A 16,069-nucleotide genomic window follows, 5' to 3' on the forward strand; every position below is an offset into this window, starting at 1 on the left:
GGTGTAATTTGGTGTTTGGACGTTTTTTTTCCATAATATCCACAAATTTCAGTGAGCAGGGTTTTTTTTGTGTGTTGGTTGCATTTATTTTTTTGCGCCATGACTCAGGAAGGTTGTCTGGATTGGGTCATATAGGTAAATGCTTTACTCGCGACGGTCACAATGCGGTGGCAGATATTTCGATTTAAATTGGTGACACCCAGCAGCATGCCAGATTGTTTACTAACCTCCTATCAAGCAGTTAAAATGCACCAAACATGAATAAGTGTAGTGTTTTGCATTTCTTTTTTTTGCACCATGACTCGGTAAGGTTGTCCGGGTTGGGTCATATATATAAATGCTTTACTCACGACAGTCACAATGTGGTGGCAGATATTTCGATTTAAACTGGTGACACCCCGCAGCGGGCCAGATTGTTTACTAACATCCTATCAAGCAGCTAACATGCACAAAAACATGAATAAGTGTAGCGTTTTGCATTTTTTCCCCATCATGCATTGCAATGGGTGTAATTTGGTGTTTGGACGTTTTTTTCCCATAATATCCACAAATTTCAGTGAGCAGGGTTTTTTGTGTGTGTTGGTTGCATTTATTTTTTTGCGCCATGACTCAGGAAGGTTGTCTGGATTGGGTCATATAGGTAAATGCTTTACTCGCGACGGTCACAATGCAGTGGCAGATATTTCGATTTAAATTGGTGACACCCAGCAGCATGCCAGATTGTTTACTAACCTCTTATCAAGCAGTTAAAATGCACCAAACATGAATAAGTGTAGTGTTTTGCATTTTTTCCCCATCATGCATTGCAATGGGTGTAATTCGGTGTTTTGGCATTTGTTTCCCCATAATATCCACACATTTCAGCGAGCAGGGTTCTTTGTGTGTGCTGGCTGCATTTATTTTCTTTTAGCGCCATGACTTGGGAAGGTTGTCTGGATTGGGTTATATAGGTCAATGCTTTGCTCGCAACAGTCACAATGGGGTGGCAGATATCTCGATTTAAATTGGTGACACCCCGCACAACCCAGATTGTTTACTAACATCCTATCAAGCAGCTAAAACGCATCAAACATGAATAAGTGTAGTGTTTTAGATTTTTCCCATCATGCATTGCTATGGATTTAAATGGGTGTAATTTGGTGTTTGGGCATATTTTTTTCATAATATCGACAAATTTCAGCCAGCATTGTTTTTTTTTGGTGTTGGTTGCATTCCTTTATTTGCGCCATGACTCGGGAAGGTTGTCTGGATTGGGTCATATAGGTAAATGCTTTACTTAAGATGGTCACAATGTGGTGGCAGATATTTCGATTTAAATTGGTGACACCCCGCACAACCCAGATTGTTTACTAACATCCTATCAAGCAGCTAAAACACAATAAACATGAATAAGTGTAGTGTTTTAGATTTTTCCCATCATGCATTGCGATGGATTTAAATATGTGTAATTTGGTGTTTGGGCGTATTTTTTTCATAATATCCACAAATTTTAGCGAGCAGGGTTATTTTTTTGTGCTGGTTGCATGTCTTTTTTGCGCCATGACTTGGGTAGGTTGTCTGGATTGGGTCATATAGGTAAATGCTGTACTTGAGATGGTCACAATGGGGTGGTAGATATGTCGATTTAAATTGGTGACACCCCGCAGCGATTGTTTATTTTGCTAAAAAAAACACAATTAAAAACAGACATGACTAAAGACAAAGAGGTTTGGGTATCAAAATTTCAGCATTTTTCTCATTACATTATTACTATTTTTGCATCTGATTAACCACCTTTTTTAGTTGTGTGATTAATAACAGCAAATTACCTGTGTGCATAATTTAAAATTACATTTAAAAAAATTACCCCAATATTTTGACTCGAATGCAATACTGTCGGAATTTGGGCTGTCAAAATAACGAGTTAACTCATGTGATTACCTGTCAAACTAAAACAGTGTTGATGTTTTACTCCTTTTATAGCACACAGGCTTAAAAGTAGATGGCAGTAAAAGTGCATAATCCATCAAATTACTGAACGGTTTTATTTCATTATAACTAATGTTTTTTACGATTATAAAGAAACATCATCAAAGGATTCCTTATTTTCGTACACAATTTACATTATCATCACATCTAATTATAGCAAAAAGTTATTAAGAAGGTCATAAACAGTTTATGTTCTATGAAATAATTATATTCATTAATTATTAATAATATTTCTTTCTATCCCGATCAGGCCTGTAACCAATTAGCTGTGATAAACGAGGGAAGACTGTACTTTCAAATCTAGATTTGTTAGTTGTACGTGTAATTCTTAGATTTGGCAAGGGTATGTCGGTAAAAATTTTAGCGGGAAAATGTTTTAGCATGGGCAGCTCTCTCAACTGCTAATAAAGCCATTGTCAATATTCCCACGGAAATTTTGATGGGCCTTCTATCTGAGGTGTGAACCTCTGGCCCGGAATTGATTAAAGCTACAAAGCTAGCAAAAAATCATTAACATGCTAACATTAAGATGAAGAAATATAAAAAAAAGTTAGCATACTTGTAAGATAGCACCAAAATATCAAAAGCCATGATTTGTAGATTTAAACAAACCCAATTGCTAAAATGCTAGCAAAATATATTAGCATGCTAACATTAGCATGTTAACAGGAAAAGTCAGTATACTTCTAAGGTGCAGCAAATAGCAAAAGCCATGATTTGTAGGTTTGAACTAATCGAGTTAGCTAAAATGCTAGCATTAGAACACAGAATACTTGTAAGATGGCGCCAAATATCAAAACCTATGATTTTTTAGGTTTAAACAGATAACATTTGCAAAAATGCGAGCATAAAACATTGCTATAACATGGGAAAAATCGTCATACTTCTCAGATTGCGCCAAATATCAAAAGCCATTTTTAGGTTTGTATATATTAAATTAGCACAAATGCTAGCATAAAAATGTTAGCATGCTAACGTTAACATGACAACATAGGAAAAGTCACCACATTTCTAAGATGGCGCCAACTATCAAAAGCCATTTTTAGGTTTAAATTGATCAAATTAGCTCAAATGCTAGCATAAAAACGTTAGCATGCTAACGTTCAACATAACAGAAAAAGTCAGCCAACTTCTAAGATGGCACCAAATATCAAAATCCATGATTTTTAGGTTCAAACAAATAAAGTTAGCAAAAATGCGAGCATAAAACGTTAGTATCTTAACCTTAACATAACAGGAAAAGTCAGCAAACTTCTAAGATGGCGCTAAATTTCAAGTCATTTTTAGGTTTGTATATATTAAATTAGTGCAAATGTTAGCATAAAAGCGTTAGCATGCTAATGTTAACATGACAACATAGGAAAAGTCACCAACTGTCTAAGATGGCGCCAAATATCAAAAGCCATTTTTAGGTTTAAATATATCTAATTAGATCAAACTTTAGCATGTTAACCTTAACATAAGAGGAAAAGTCAGCAAACTTCTAAAATTGCACCAAATATCAAAAGCCATTTTTAGGTTTGTATATATTAAATTAGCGCAAACGCTAGCATTAAAATGTTAGCATGCTAATGTTGACAAGACAAAATAGGAAAAGCCACCAAACGTCTAAGATGGCACCAAATTTCAAAAGCCATTTTTAGGTTTAAATATCAAATTAGCTCAAATGCTAGCATAAAACGTTAGCATGCTAACCTTAACATAACAGGAAAAGTCAGCAAACTTCTAAAATTGCACTAAATATCAAGCCATTTTTAGGTTTGTATATATTAAATTAGCGCAAATGCTAGCATGAAAACGTTAGCATTCTAATGTTAACATGACAAAATAGGAAAAGCCACCAAACGTCTAAGATGGCGCCAAATATCAAAAGCCATTTTTAGGTTTAAATATATTAAAATAGCTCAAACACGATCATAAAACGTTAGCATCGTAACCTTAACATAACAGGAAAAGTCAGCAAACTTCTAAGATTGGACCAAACCCCAAAAGCCATTTTTGGGTTTAAACGGATAAAGTTGGCTCAAATGCTTGCATAAAACATTAGCATGCTAACCTTAACATAACAGGAAAAGTCAGCAAACTTCTAAGATTGGACCAAATACCAAAAGCCATTTTGTGGTTTAGATGTATAAAATTAGCTCAAATGCTAGCATGATAACATTAAAATGCTAATGCTAACATAACAATGGAAAAAGTCAGCCAACTTCTAAGATGGTGCCAAATATCAAAATCCAGAATATTTAGATTTAAACGAATAACATTTGCAAAAATACGAGCATAAAACGTTAGCATGCTAACCTTAACGTAACATAGGAAAAGTCAGCAAACTTTTAAGATTGCGCCAAATATGTTTAAACGGGTAAAATTGGCTCAAATGCTAGCGTTAAACGTCAGCATACTACTGATAACATGGGAAAAATCAGCAAACTTCTAAAATGGCTCCAAATATCAAAAGCAATGATTTTTAGACTTAAATGAATAAAATTAGCTAAAATGCTAGCAACAAAATCCATGATGTTTAAGATAAAACTGAGTGTGTTGGCCCTGTGCTGAGGTGAAGACTTGTCCAGGGTGTACCCCGCCTTCCACCTGAATGCAGCTGAGATAGGCTCTAGCACCACCCACCTCGACCCCGAAAGGGACAAACGGTAGAAAATGTATTTCAAAGCATTTGAAAACACGACCCATGAGTGGGCACCTCGATTAAAGTCGTGTCACATATCCAAACACACCACTCGGTGGCGCATGCGCACAACCAGTGGCACTCGGGGCCAGTTTAACGACGGTCAATTTTACATGGATGGATTATGATTGAGATATGGGTCCTCTGCTCACAGCTTCTGGGAGACTTTTTAGCACATTTCTCCCATCAGTTCTTTTTAAAAGCGGTCCGCAGCAAGCAAGCAAGCTAAAGCCGGAGCTGGCAGTCACACTGTGGTGAATCACTCCGGTCTGACCCTCCGGCTGCCAGTTCATGTGACTGCATCACAGCAGCAGTGGGAGTTGGGTTCTACTGCCACCTGGTGGAGCTGCAACATACCGGCTATGAAGTCTGTATTGGATGAAACAGGCTCGGATAAGATGGATTTTATTCATCCCAAGACGACAGACGGTACAACCCGAAGTCTTCACGTCCCTAAGAGAATCCTAGAACTATTGAAACCCTGTATTCTCAGAGTGTCTCAGACATTTCGTTGAACAAAAAATAAGTCTTCACGTCCCTAAGAGTATCCTAGAACTATTGAAACCCCGTACTTTCCTAGTCTCTCGAACATTTCTTTGAACAAAAAATAAGTCTTCACGTCCCTAAGAGTATCCTAGAACTATTGAAACCCTGTATTCTCAGAGTCTCTTGGACATTTCTTTGAACAAAAAAAAAGTCTTCACATCCTTGAGAGTATCCTAGAACTATTGAAACCCTGTATTCTCAGAGTCTCTCGGACATTTCTTTGAACAAAAAATAAGTCTTCACGTCCTTAAGAGTATCCTAGAACTATTGAAACCCTGTATTCTCAGTGTCTCTTGGACATTTCTTTGAACAAAAAATAAGTCTTCAGGTCCTTAAGAGTATCCTAGAACTATTGAAACCCCATATTGTCCGAGTCTCTCTGACATTTCTTTGGACAAAAAAGAAGTCTTCACGTCCTTAAGAGTATCCTAGAACTATTGAAACCCCATATTGTCCGAGTCTCTCTGACATTTCTTTGAACAAAAAAGAAGTCTTCACGTCCCTAAGAGTATCCTAGAACTATTGAAACCCTGCATTCTTTGAGTCTCTCTGACATTTCTTTGAACAAAAAAGAAAAACAAAAGTATTACACTCAAGGTTTATTCATTTTCAAATATAATCAACTACTGGCTTTAAGTAAATAAAGTGATAAAAATCTACTAAAACTATATTTTTTTCCTTTGGAAGAAAAAAAAAACAAGGTGTGAAAGGGACACGGACATTTCATACGTGAAGAGGTTAACGTCTTTCTTTAGAAGAGAACCAAAGTGTGACAGTTTCAGGTTATGATTGCAACTCAGCACACTAAAAAAAGGTTGAGGGTTCAGTCTATGATTGGCGTGAGGACAGTTACGTACTTAAATACATGAGGAGCTTCTAGAATAGGTCCAACGTGAAGCACTGTAGAAAGAATTACTGCTAAAAAAAAAAAAAAAGAGCATACAATTAACATGAGAAACTGTTAAGAGCCCACTTGTTTACCTTGTGTTCTACCTCTTGGTACAAAAGCTAAGAAAATCTGAAACGAACCAAGTGAAGTAAGTTTCTTAATTTTTGGCAGGAGACCCTTGATGCTAATTACCGTGAACATGTCATCTATACGTGATTATAATCACTAGGGGTTATGGGAGGAACTCTTGAATCAAGTCGACACTACAAACGTCTGGGATATACTTCAATAAGCCATCACATGTCAATCACCTCAGCAAAAACTTGACCAGAGAACAAACATGCACTGACAGAACTATCAACAAATGTTTTCACCGCAAAGTCCCTACTCCTAATAAAAGCACTTGAAAAATAATAATAGTTAAAAAAAATAAAAAATAAATCTTCAGAGCTGCTACATGAACAAGACAAAGTACACGGCAGGGACAGAGTTTATCATACAGCGAGAGGTGCAGCAGGGATGCTGGATAAAATATGGGGAGAAAAGATACACGTTATCTAAACTTGCTTAGTGACTGCCAAGCATAGTGTCAATGCACTTAAGGGGTTAGTGATCCTATGGAAACAGTCACATCTTTGAAACACATTCCAAAATAATCTGGAAGAATTTCAGGTGATTTAACATGATGCTCTACAGTAGTTGTTACCACACTCTGTCCTAAAGTCAGCAGAGTCAAAAATTCATTTTCAAGTCCCTTTATTGTCGTCCTCTTTTCGCAATCATGCGCGACAGTTGTAGGATACCATGATGCTCAGTATCTATATGATTCCAGTTGGTGGTACGGCATGTCTCCTTGACCGTCTCGGGTCTGTCTTTCTGCCGGTTTCTTTAGAAGCTTCATCCTCTTTGCATCGCCCGGCCGTGCTTCTTGAACAACTCGGCGGCAGGCCCCCTTGTGCCTTTGGAGAAGTACAGCATTCCAGAAGCGGGCCGAGCAACCCTGGCAGGAGAAGGACCCTCTGGAGCGATGAGTAGCCCGGTGGATATAAGCAGCCATGGGCCTGTGTGACCGCTTCCCACATACGCTGCACTGAAGTCGCTCCAGCCGGGTCGTGGCTCTTTGCGGGTGTCTAACTGCCATGTGGACGAGCAGTCCCGCTTTGCGGGAAAACACTGAATTGGGACATATCGGACAGCCAAAACGCTTCACGGGAACTTTTAGGGATGACAGGATCTGAACTTTCACTCCCCCAGTGTTGACAAGTTTATACCCGCCGCCACCAGATCCTTCACCCCGTCTAATCGTCAAGCGAAGAGAGCCTTGTTTTTTGTTCAATGGCCCCCCTCTTACTGTACAACTTATCTTTTTCTTCTTGCGGCTGCCATCAAATCTGACTAAGTCTTGGGATTCATACTTATTTCCCCTCCAATCTCCCCTATCTGACTTTTTTTTTTTCTTCTTGTGTCGCCTGATTTCATCATGCGACACCTGGTTGCTGCAGTCGAGGTGTTGGGGGGGCTGGGCACCTGACTGATGATGAGGATGATGGTGGGGGTGATGAAGATGATGATGTAGATGGTGATGTTCAGTGGAGGGCAGTTCCGTAAGGGGCTGGAAGGGGGCTGTTGTGTGAAGCGTACGGCTGCGGGATCCGGCTGGATATATATGCTCTCCTTTAACCCCGGCTGGGGAGTGCGGGTGGTGGGGGGGCATGATCGTGGAGTTGGGGGGCAGAGGCTGCGAGTAAGATGGGGCACTGGATGATGAAGAATGGGCTGTGGCGTCATAAAAAAGGGGGGAGTAACCAGCAGGCGGTTGCGAGGCTGCCTGCTGGTGGTTGTGAGTGACAACATTTAGGCTTGGAGGGACGTGGCCTTCGGAAGCAGGGGCCATCTGTAGCAGAGCATTGGTGGCGGCCTCGCTCTCCGACGCCGACTGGTTCACGTCACTCCCTCCTCGGTTGTCTCCAGACCCGCTGCTGCCTTCTTGAGGGTTAGACGGTTCAGCGCGGGTGATTCCATGCTGGGACTGCCTGTGTCGGGTTAGGCTATTTGAGTAAGCAAATGCTTTTCCGCACACCTCACAGCAGAAGTGCTTTTCACCCCCACTTTCATGAACCGTCTGGTGATGAGCAGTCAGATGGAAGTGATGGCGGAACGACTTCCAACATATAGCACAGGTGTAAAGACGAGGCGGGGGCTGTGAATGTGGCTGGGTCTGTGGCGGAGGGTGGGTATCTTGAGGCTTGACATCTTGAGGGTAGGAGTAATAGGAGGAGGTGCTTGGTACTTGGTTCTGGCTCCCGTCTTGGGTCACACCGCATTGAGGGTTTGTATTAAAGCTGTTTATGTTGTCTGGAGCTGGCGTTGTGGGCACCTCTTCCATCTCCCCTTTCTGGTGGAGTTTGCTGTGCCTCCTGAGGCTCTGGGAGTAGCCAAACTCCTTGCCACAGATGCTGCATTTGTAATTCTTTGCCCCAGAGTGTACTGTTTGATGCTTGCTTAGGTGGAAAGCCTCTCTAAAATATTTCCCACAAACAGTGCAGTGATGAGGCTTTTCTCCAGTATGAATGCGGTCGTGCCTGCGTAGAGTCTCGCGGCGTGCAAAACCCTTACCGCAGACACTGCAGAGGTGAGTGCGGGGGAGCCCGCTGGTTCCCATCCTTGGAGCGTACTGCCTACGTTTAGGGGGCTGCCCATCAGCTGTTGGATCTTTCTTGGGTCTGGGTTTGCGGGGACGTTTGGGTTTAGCAGCAGGATTTTGTGGATTGCTGCTCAAAGGCTCCTGATTCCCACCACCTCTGAAATTTTTATCCATGCCGGAGGTTGATGGGGAACCCAGAGGGCCAAGACCAAGACCACCTAGTAGGCCTCCTATGATGTCTCCTCTATCATCTCTATTTCCACTCGCAGCTGTGATAGCAGAGATCGCGTTATTGACGGAGCTAGTGACATCATCCTCTGAGTCATCCAGTAGAGAAGAGAGGGGCAGGTGGGGTTGTTGCTGCGGATGGTGGTGCTGGCTGTGGCTCTGTGAGTGCGGATGCAGCGTTGGGGCCAGGGGTGCCTTTCTCAAAGCTGGGCCGGCCATCCCACTCCCGCAGGGGGAGGCGCCAGAGTAGCACGGAGATGGATTACCTTGAGAACGGTGGTCTTCATGGTAGCCTGTGTAACGATTCCGAGAGTAGTCAGTGGGGTATTTACCATCTGTTCTGTCCCTGTTATTTGAATTCCCTCCCCTTCCAGATTGAAACAGACCATCACATCCTAAACCTGACTTTGGCTCTCCTTCCCCAACAATGATTACACCATCCTCTTCCTCAGTTTTCCCATAAATTACCCCCCTATTGCTCTGATAAGTTCCCCCTCCTCCATTACCTCCTCCGCTCCCTCCCCCAACTCTGTCCTCACCATCGCTTCCTGTCTTGCTGCCCCGTTGTTTAGGTCCCCTACCTGGCTTGCCGCAGGTGCCTGAGGCAGCGTGGTTGAGTAGAGAGGTGCTCTCACGGAAGGCACGACCACAGGCAGGACATCGGAATGGCTTTTCCTCATGTATCTTCTCATGCCGTGTCAGTGACTCTCTACGATTAAAAGCCCGAGAGCAGGTGGAGCAGCCATAGGGGCGGGCTGAAGAATGTAAGACACCGTGTTGCAGGAGGTGCCCTTTTTTCTTAAAGCCTTTGCCACATTCGGGGCAATGAAATATTTTGTCTGGACTAGGACAACAACTGGACGAGGGCTGGGGAGTATCTTGGGTCGAATGGGGGAGGGTGGGGTCTGACTGAGTTTTAATGTGAACAGGATTTGGGCCAGTAGAGGCATCTTTGCTAGTGCCAGCTGCTGTTGGCTCATGCATACGCATATGCCTGCGAAGGCTCGAAAGGTGAGGGAAGCTTTTGCCACACTCTCCACAGCTATAAACTGGCTCTGTATCGGAATCTGTGGCGTTGGGTTGCATTGAGCTCGGGTTATCAGATTTAGAAAGGTGAGAATCATTAGTAACGAGTACTGAGGCAGCAGAAGAAGAGGGAGCGGCGGAGGAGGAAGAAACTACTGATGAGGATGACGATGAAGAGGCAAGAAGGGATGATGGGTCACCTCCCATATTTGTTAAGCCAACCCCACTTCCAATTAAAGCTGGGGGCTGACTATGACTAAGTGCTCCACTGTTGCTACCAGTGCTAGGATTACCACTATGGCTGCTGTGGCCATTAATAGCGCTATCAGATTTTCTTTGGGGCAAATAACCAGCCATCGCTTTCTTCCTCCTACTGCTACTACTACCACCACCACCTCCACCACTTTCCGCTTTGCCATCATCCTTTGACAGGGACAAATGAAGTGGCAAAGGGAGCGGCAAGCCTGCTTCCTGCTGCATCAGAGAAGCAATCTGATTTGATGAGAGGACAGGGATACCCTGAAAGTCAAAGCCGCCCAGCGACGACGGCTGGGAGCCGGGGTGGAGCGGGTGGTGAGGATGAGAATGAGAGTGAGGATGAGAAAGGGTGTGAGGCGGAAGCTGTTGCTGCTGGGGTGGCTGCTGCGGTGCCTGCTGTGGCTGAGAGTGGCTCAGCGAGTGAGAAGAATGCAGTGCGGAAGGTGGAGCGAGGCTAGTGCTAGACTCCCCACCTGTCTGACTTAAGCCGATCCCTAAGTGGTTATGGCTACCCTGCTGAACGAGAAACTGCTCTAAACTAGCATTAGCAGGCACCCCAGAGAGAAAATACTGGTTAGCAGCTAGCATGCAGCTAAACTGTTGGTGAAGGCTCCGTGCATCAGACTGGGCTCCAACTAACTGGTGTCCCAAAGAGCTGACTGCACTGCTACTAGGATTGTTAGAGGTGGCCACAGAGGTTGAAGGAGAAGGGGAAGACGAGGAGGGGCCAGATGATGCTTGGGGGACAGACAAGCCGGGATGCAGAGGAGGTGGGGGTGGAGGTGCTGATGTTACTAATCCTCCTAATCCCCCACCACTCGCGCTAATGCTACTTCCCCCGGCAAAGTGCTCAAAACGGCCTACACCTGGGTGTAACTGCTCCTGTGCTAGTGCTGCCTCAGACGGGTGGAAAGAGCGCAGGAACTGTGGATAGCCCGAGGAATGGCTGGAAGAGCTGCTGCTACCCATCTTGCTTGACTTTGAGCGAGAGCTCTGAGATGAGGAAGGCTGTTGTTGTAAAGGTGGGGGAGGAGGGGCACTCATCTTGGCAAAAATGGAGGCAGAATCAGAAAAGGCGTTACCTCTTGACCCCTGCAGGGGTCCCAAGCCAAGTCCAGACAGAAGAGCTCCAGACGACTCAGCTTGCTGCTGCTGCTGCTGCTGCTGCTGTAGTTGATGCTGGTGAAGTTGCACTTGCTGCTGATGCTGTAGTTGGCGGTCTAGACCGAGACCCTTGAACTGGTGGGCCTGGTGCCCACTTAACATTTCTATAATGTCCAAATTGTATTTTCCAAATTGGAACATTTCCCACTCAAATGCACATGGGGGTGTAGGGCCAAACCTCCAGTGCTAGGAGCAGCAACAAGAGTCTGGTGAAATATATACTCAAGTCTAAAAAGGGTTTTGTGCAAATGTTTCGATGTCACTTCGATTTAAAGTTTAGAAAAGGATGTGCGTGATCCTCCACTGCTCAAAATTTACTTCCAAAAGCAGCTGAAAATGATTTAAAAAGTCATTTGGAAATGTTCCGCCTACTTTGAAAAAAAAAAAAAGCTTACAATAACTTCTATAGCAAAGCAGTTCAATTGACTTCTTCTTGTTTCCTTTGCCAGTTACTGCATTGACATTTCCCTTTGATCTAAGTGAGATTCCTCATCTGTGTTCAGCCAAGAAGACCCTGAAGCTGAAAAACAAAGACAAAGTTAAAAAAGATCAATTTCATAAAAGGGAAAGCAAATCTCCCAACAATGGCTGCTTTGAGATTATGTATTGACCTAAAATGGTGTTCATCTTTGGTCCGTGTTATGTACTGTATTTTCCCCATTCAGTTATTATGGGTGCAGAGAGTACCAAACTCATATCAGGACTAAGGCTTCTTCAACTAAACACTATCAACTACAGCTTTCATTGCTTCCTACAAAAGAGGAATCTATTTGTGCTAGTGTGTTGTGGCGCTCCAGATGTTATCGTGCATGTACATTTTTTCTAAAGGATATAAAAACATACTATATCTACAAACCCTGTTTCCATATGAGTTGGGAAATTGTGTTAGATGTAAATATAAACGGAATACAATGCTTTGCAAATCATTTTCAACCCATATTCAGTTGAATATGCTACAAAGACAACATATTTGATGTTCAAACTGATAAACATTTTTTGTTGTTGCAAATAATCATTAACTTTAGAAATTGATGCCAGCAACACGTGACAAAGAAGTTGGGAAAGGTGGCAATAAATACCAATAAAGTTGAGGAATGCTCATCAAACGCTTATTTGGAACATCCCACAGGTGAACAGGCAAATTGGGAACAGGTGGGTGCCATGATTGGGTATAACAGTAGATTCCATGAAATGCTCAGTCATTCACAAACAAGGATGGGGCGAGGGTCACCACTTTGTCAACAAATGTGTGAGCAAATTTTTGAACAGTTTAAGAAAAATCTTTCTCAACCAGTTATTGCAAAGAATTTAGGGATTTCACCATCTACGGTTCGTAATATCATCAAAGGGTTCAGAGAATCTGGAGAAATCACTGCACGTAAGCAGCTAAGCCCGTGACCTTCCATCCCTCAGGCTGTACTGCATCAACAAGCGACATCAGTGTGTAAAGGATATCCCCACATGGGCTCAGGAACACTTCAGAAACCCACTGTCAGTAACTACAGTTGGTCGCTACATCTGTAAGTGCAAGTTAAAACTCTCCTATGCAAGGCAAAAACCGTTTATCAACAACACCCAGAAACGCCGTCGGCTTCACTGGGCCTTAGCTTATCTAAGATGGACTGATACAAAGTGGAAAAGTGTTCTGTGGTCTGACGAGTCCACATTTCAAATTGATTTTGGAAACTGTGGACGTTGTGTCCTCCGGACCAAAGAGGAAAAGAACCATCCGGATTGTTATAAGCGCAAAGTTGAAAAGCCAGCATCTGTGATGGTATGGGGGTGTATTAGTGCCGAAGACATGGGTAACTTACACATCTGTGAAGGCGCCATTAATGCTGAAAGGTACATACAGGTTTTGGAGCAACATATGTTGCCATCCAAGCAACGTTACCATGGACGCCCCTGCTTATTTCAGCAAGACAATGCCAAGCCACATGTTACATCAACGTGGCTTCATAGTAAAAGAGTGCGGGTACTAGACTGGCCTGCCTGTAGTCCAGACCTGTCTCCCATTGAAGATGTGTGGCGCATTATGAAGCCTAAAATACCACAACGGAGACCCCCGGACTGTTGAACAACTTAAGCTCTACATCAAGCAAGAATGGGAAAGAATTCCACCTGAGAAGCTTCAAAAATGTGTCTCCTCAGTTCCCAAACGTTTACTGAGTGTTGTTAAAAGGAAAGGCCATGTAACACAGTGGTGAACATGCCCTTTCCCAACTACTTTGGCACGTGTTGCAGCCATGAAATTCTAAGTTAATTATTATTTGCAAAAAAAAAATAAAGTTTATGAGTTTGAACATCAAATATATTGTCTTTGTAGTGCATTTAACTGAATATGGGTTGAAAAGGATTTGCAAATCATAGTATTCCGTTTATATTTACATCTAACACAATTTCCCAAGTCATATGGAAACGGGGTTTGTAGTATAGGGTCGTCCCGATACCAATATTTTGGTACCGGTGCCAAAATGTATTTCGATACTTTTCTAAATAAAAGGGACCACAAAAAAAGGCAATATTGGCTTTATTTAAAAAAAAATCTTAGGGTACATTAAACGTGTTTGTTATTGTAATCGAAGAACAATTTTGTCCTTAAATAAAATGGTGAACATACTAGACCACTTTTAGTAGTAAGCAAACAAAGCTTTCTAATTAGTCTGCTGACGTATGCAGTAACATATTTTGTCATTTATCATTCTACTATTTTGTCAAAATTATGAGGGACAAGCTGTAAACATTGATTATTAATCCACTTGTTTACTTACTGTTAATATCTGCTTATTTTCCATTTTAACATGTTCTATCTACACTTCTGTTAAAATGTAATAATAACTTATTCTTCTCTTCTTTGATACTTTACATTAGTTTTGGATGATACCACAAATGTAGGAATTGATCCGATACCAAGTAGTTACAGGATCATACATTGGTCATATTCAAAGTCCTCATGTGTCCAGGGACATATTTCTTGAGCTTATAAACTGAATATAAATTTTAAAAAAAAGGAAAAACATAGAGTGACGATAAAATATATAGATATAATTATAAGATTATCGACTAGACATACTATTGTACTTGGTATCATTACAGTGGATGTCAGGTGTAGATCCACCCATGGCATTTGTTTACATTGTGACACCTGTGAGCTATTGTATCCTCCTACGGTGTGTAGTGAAGCATGTTTAGCTATTCCTCATCCTGCAGGGTTGATACATGTAAAAAACGTACTTTATATGTCGCCATGGAGACGAGGATTAGTGATTTAGAAGTAGCTAAAAGACTGCCAACTGCCGATGGATGTTAGCCACTAGCTAGCTAGCCATGTCTTAAAGCACCTCTTCCTGAGGGCGTTTCAGTATTATAACTTCACCTTTATCATCAGTTTTAGGCCAAAATGCGTCCGTTCTCCCTTTTCTGTCTACACACTGAGTCTGCTTGTAAGTACTGTGCGTGCGTGCGCTGCCGAACGTGCTCCTTTGCTCGTAAAACCAGCAATGTCATGACATGACCACGCGCCGTCATGCCCGTTAAATTAAAAAAACAAAGGAAACAGAAATTGGGAATCGGTACTTTTCAAACAGAGTATAGTACCGTTTTTGATTCATTAGCACCGCGGTACTAATAATAATTTTGCTTTAGGGCGGGTACAAAGGAGGGATCTAATTGGGGCATGGAATCTTGTCAAGCAGGGACCACTGTGTGAGGTAAATGAAACAAACTCTTGTCATACTTACTGGACATTCCAAACTTGGAAAAACGGCATTTGGGGAAGAATTAAAACATTTGATTTTTTGTTTGTTTACCCAGCTCATCAGATTAGTAAGCATACTGAACATTTGATATTTTAGAACAACTTACCCTCGGGTGGTTCTGCAGGACTGCGGCACACAGACGATGGATATATGAATGTCTCACATTCATTAGTGAGATATGACATCAATATCAAAGAAAGGGTGGCCCCTGGCTGATTTGGGGCCCTAAGCAGAATTGTTTTCAATATGTAGGCCTGTGTCGATACCTTAATAACAAATTTGTCAGCATCGATAAATTGCCATGTTAGCGGGTGTTTGTTTTATACGTCTGTCGCTTTCAAGAGTGCAAGAGGGTTCACTCTGTGCATCAAAGTGTGATAATTCAAGAGCAGAATTAAATGAACAGAGTGAATCCTCTTGTCATCGGTCCAAAATGTGTGTAGCGGTTCGCAGAGGCGGGACCACGAGCTTACACACATAGGGCGCACAGACAGAAAGTCGTAAGTACTCGGCTGGTCGCTAGTGAGAAGCACTGCAAAGTAATAAAAATTGGGAGGAAAAAAAAAGATGATTATGACGCCAAATGTCCTGGGAATATTTTGCTTTCCATCTGAATCACAAGGAAAATCAAGCAAGTATGCTATATTTGTTGGAAAAATATAAAACAATAAAGGGAGAAAAAAAACACTTGACTAAGTTTTTCGACCTAGGGACAAAACTTTGCATTTCAAGATGTTCAATATTTATTGACATGCAATTTTTGGTAACAGACACTGAAAGTCTATTTTGTTTTTAGTTTGTTTACAATATAGGGGAGCAAATTTTTGGGGCACCCAACGATTTGATTGGATTCCTGGGGTGACGAAACAACAGGATTTTTCATTCAGACCGATTCTTGTAAT

General features: G+C 42.2%; 1 protein-coding gene across 1 annotated transcript in view; it reads right to left on the reverse strand.

The window, feature by feature from the left end:
- Positions 1-5,090: 5,090 nt before the first annotated feature.
- Positions 5,091-16,069, reverse strand: part of LOC133604424 (uncharacterized) — a 24,819-nt gene continuing 13,840 nt past the window's right edge. Inside the window, exons 3-5 of the mRNA XM_061957656.2 lie at positions 9,924-11,929; positions 9,468-9,839; positions 5,091-9,323 (exon numbers count right to left, since the gene is read on the reverse strand). Of these exons, the coding sequence (XP_061813640.1) occupies positions 6,901-9,323; positions 9,468-9,839; positions 9,924-11,550 (4,422 nt within the window). The 5' untranslated portion in view covers positions 11,551-11,929 and the 3' untranslated portion in view covers positions 5,091-6,900. The remainder of the gene's footprint in view (positions 9,324-9,467; positions 9,840-9,923; positions 11,930-16,069) is intronic.

This window comes from Nerophis lumbriciformis, linkage group LG04 (assembly GCF_033978685.3).
Source record: "Nerophis lumbriciformis linkage group LG04, RoL_Nlum_v2.1, whole genome shotgun sequence".
NCBI classification, from domain to species: Eukaryota; Metazoa; Chordata; class Actinopteri; order Syngnathiformes; family Syngnathidae; genus Nerophis; species Nerophis lumbriciformis.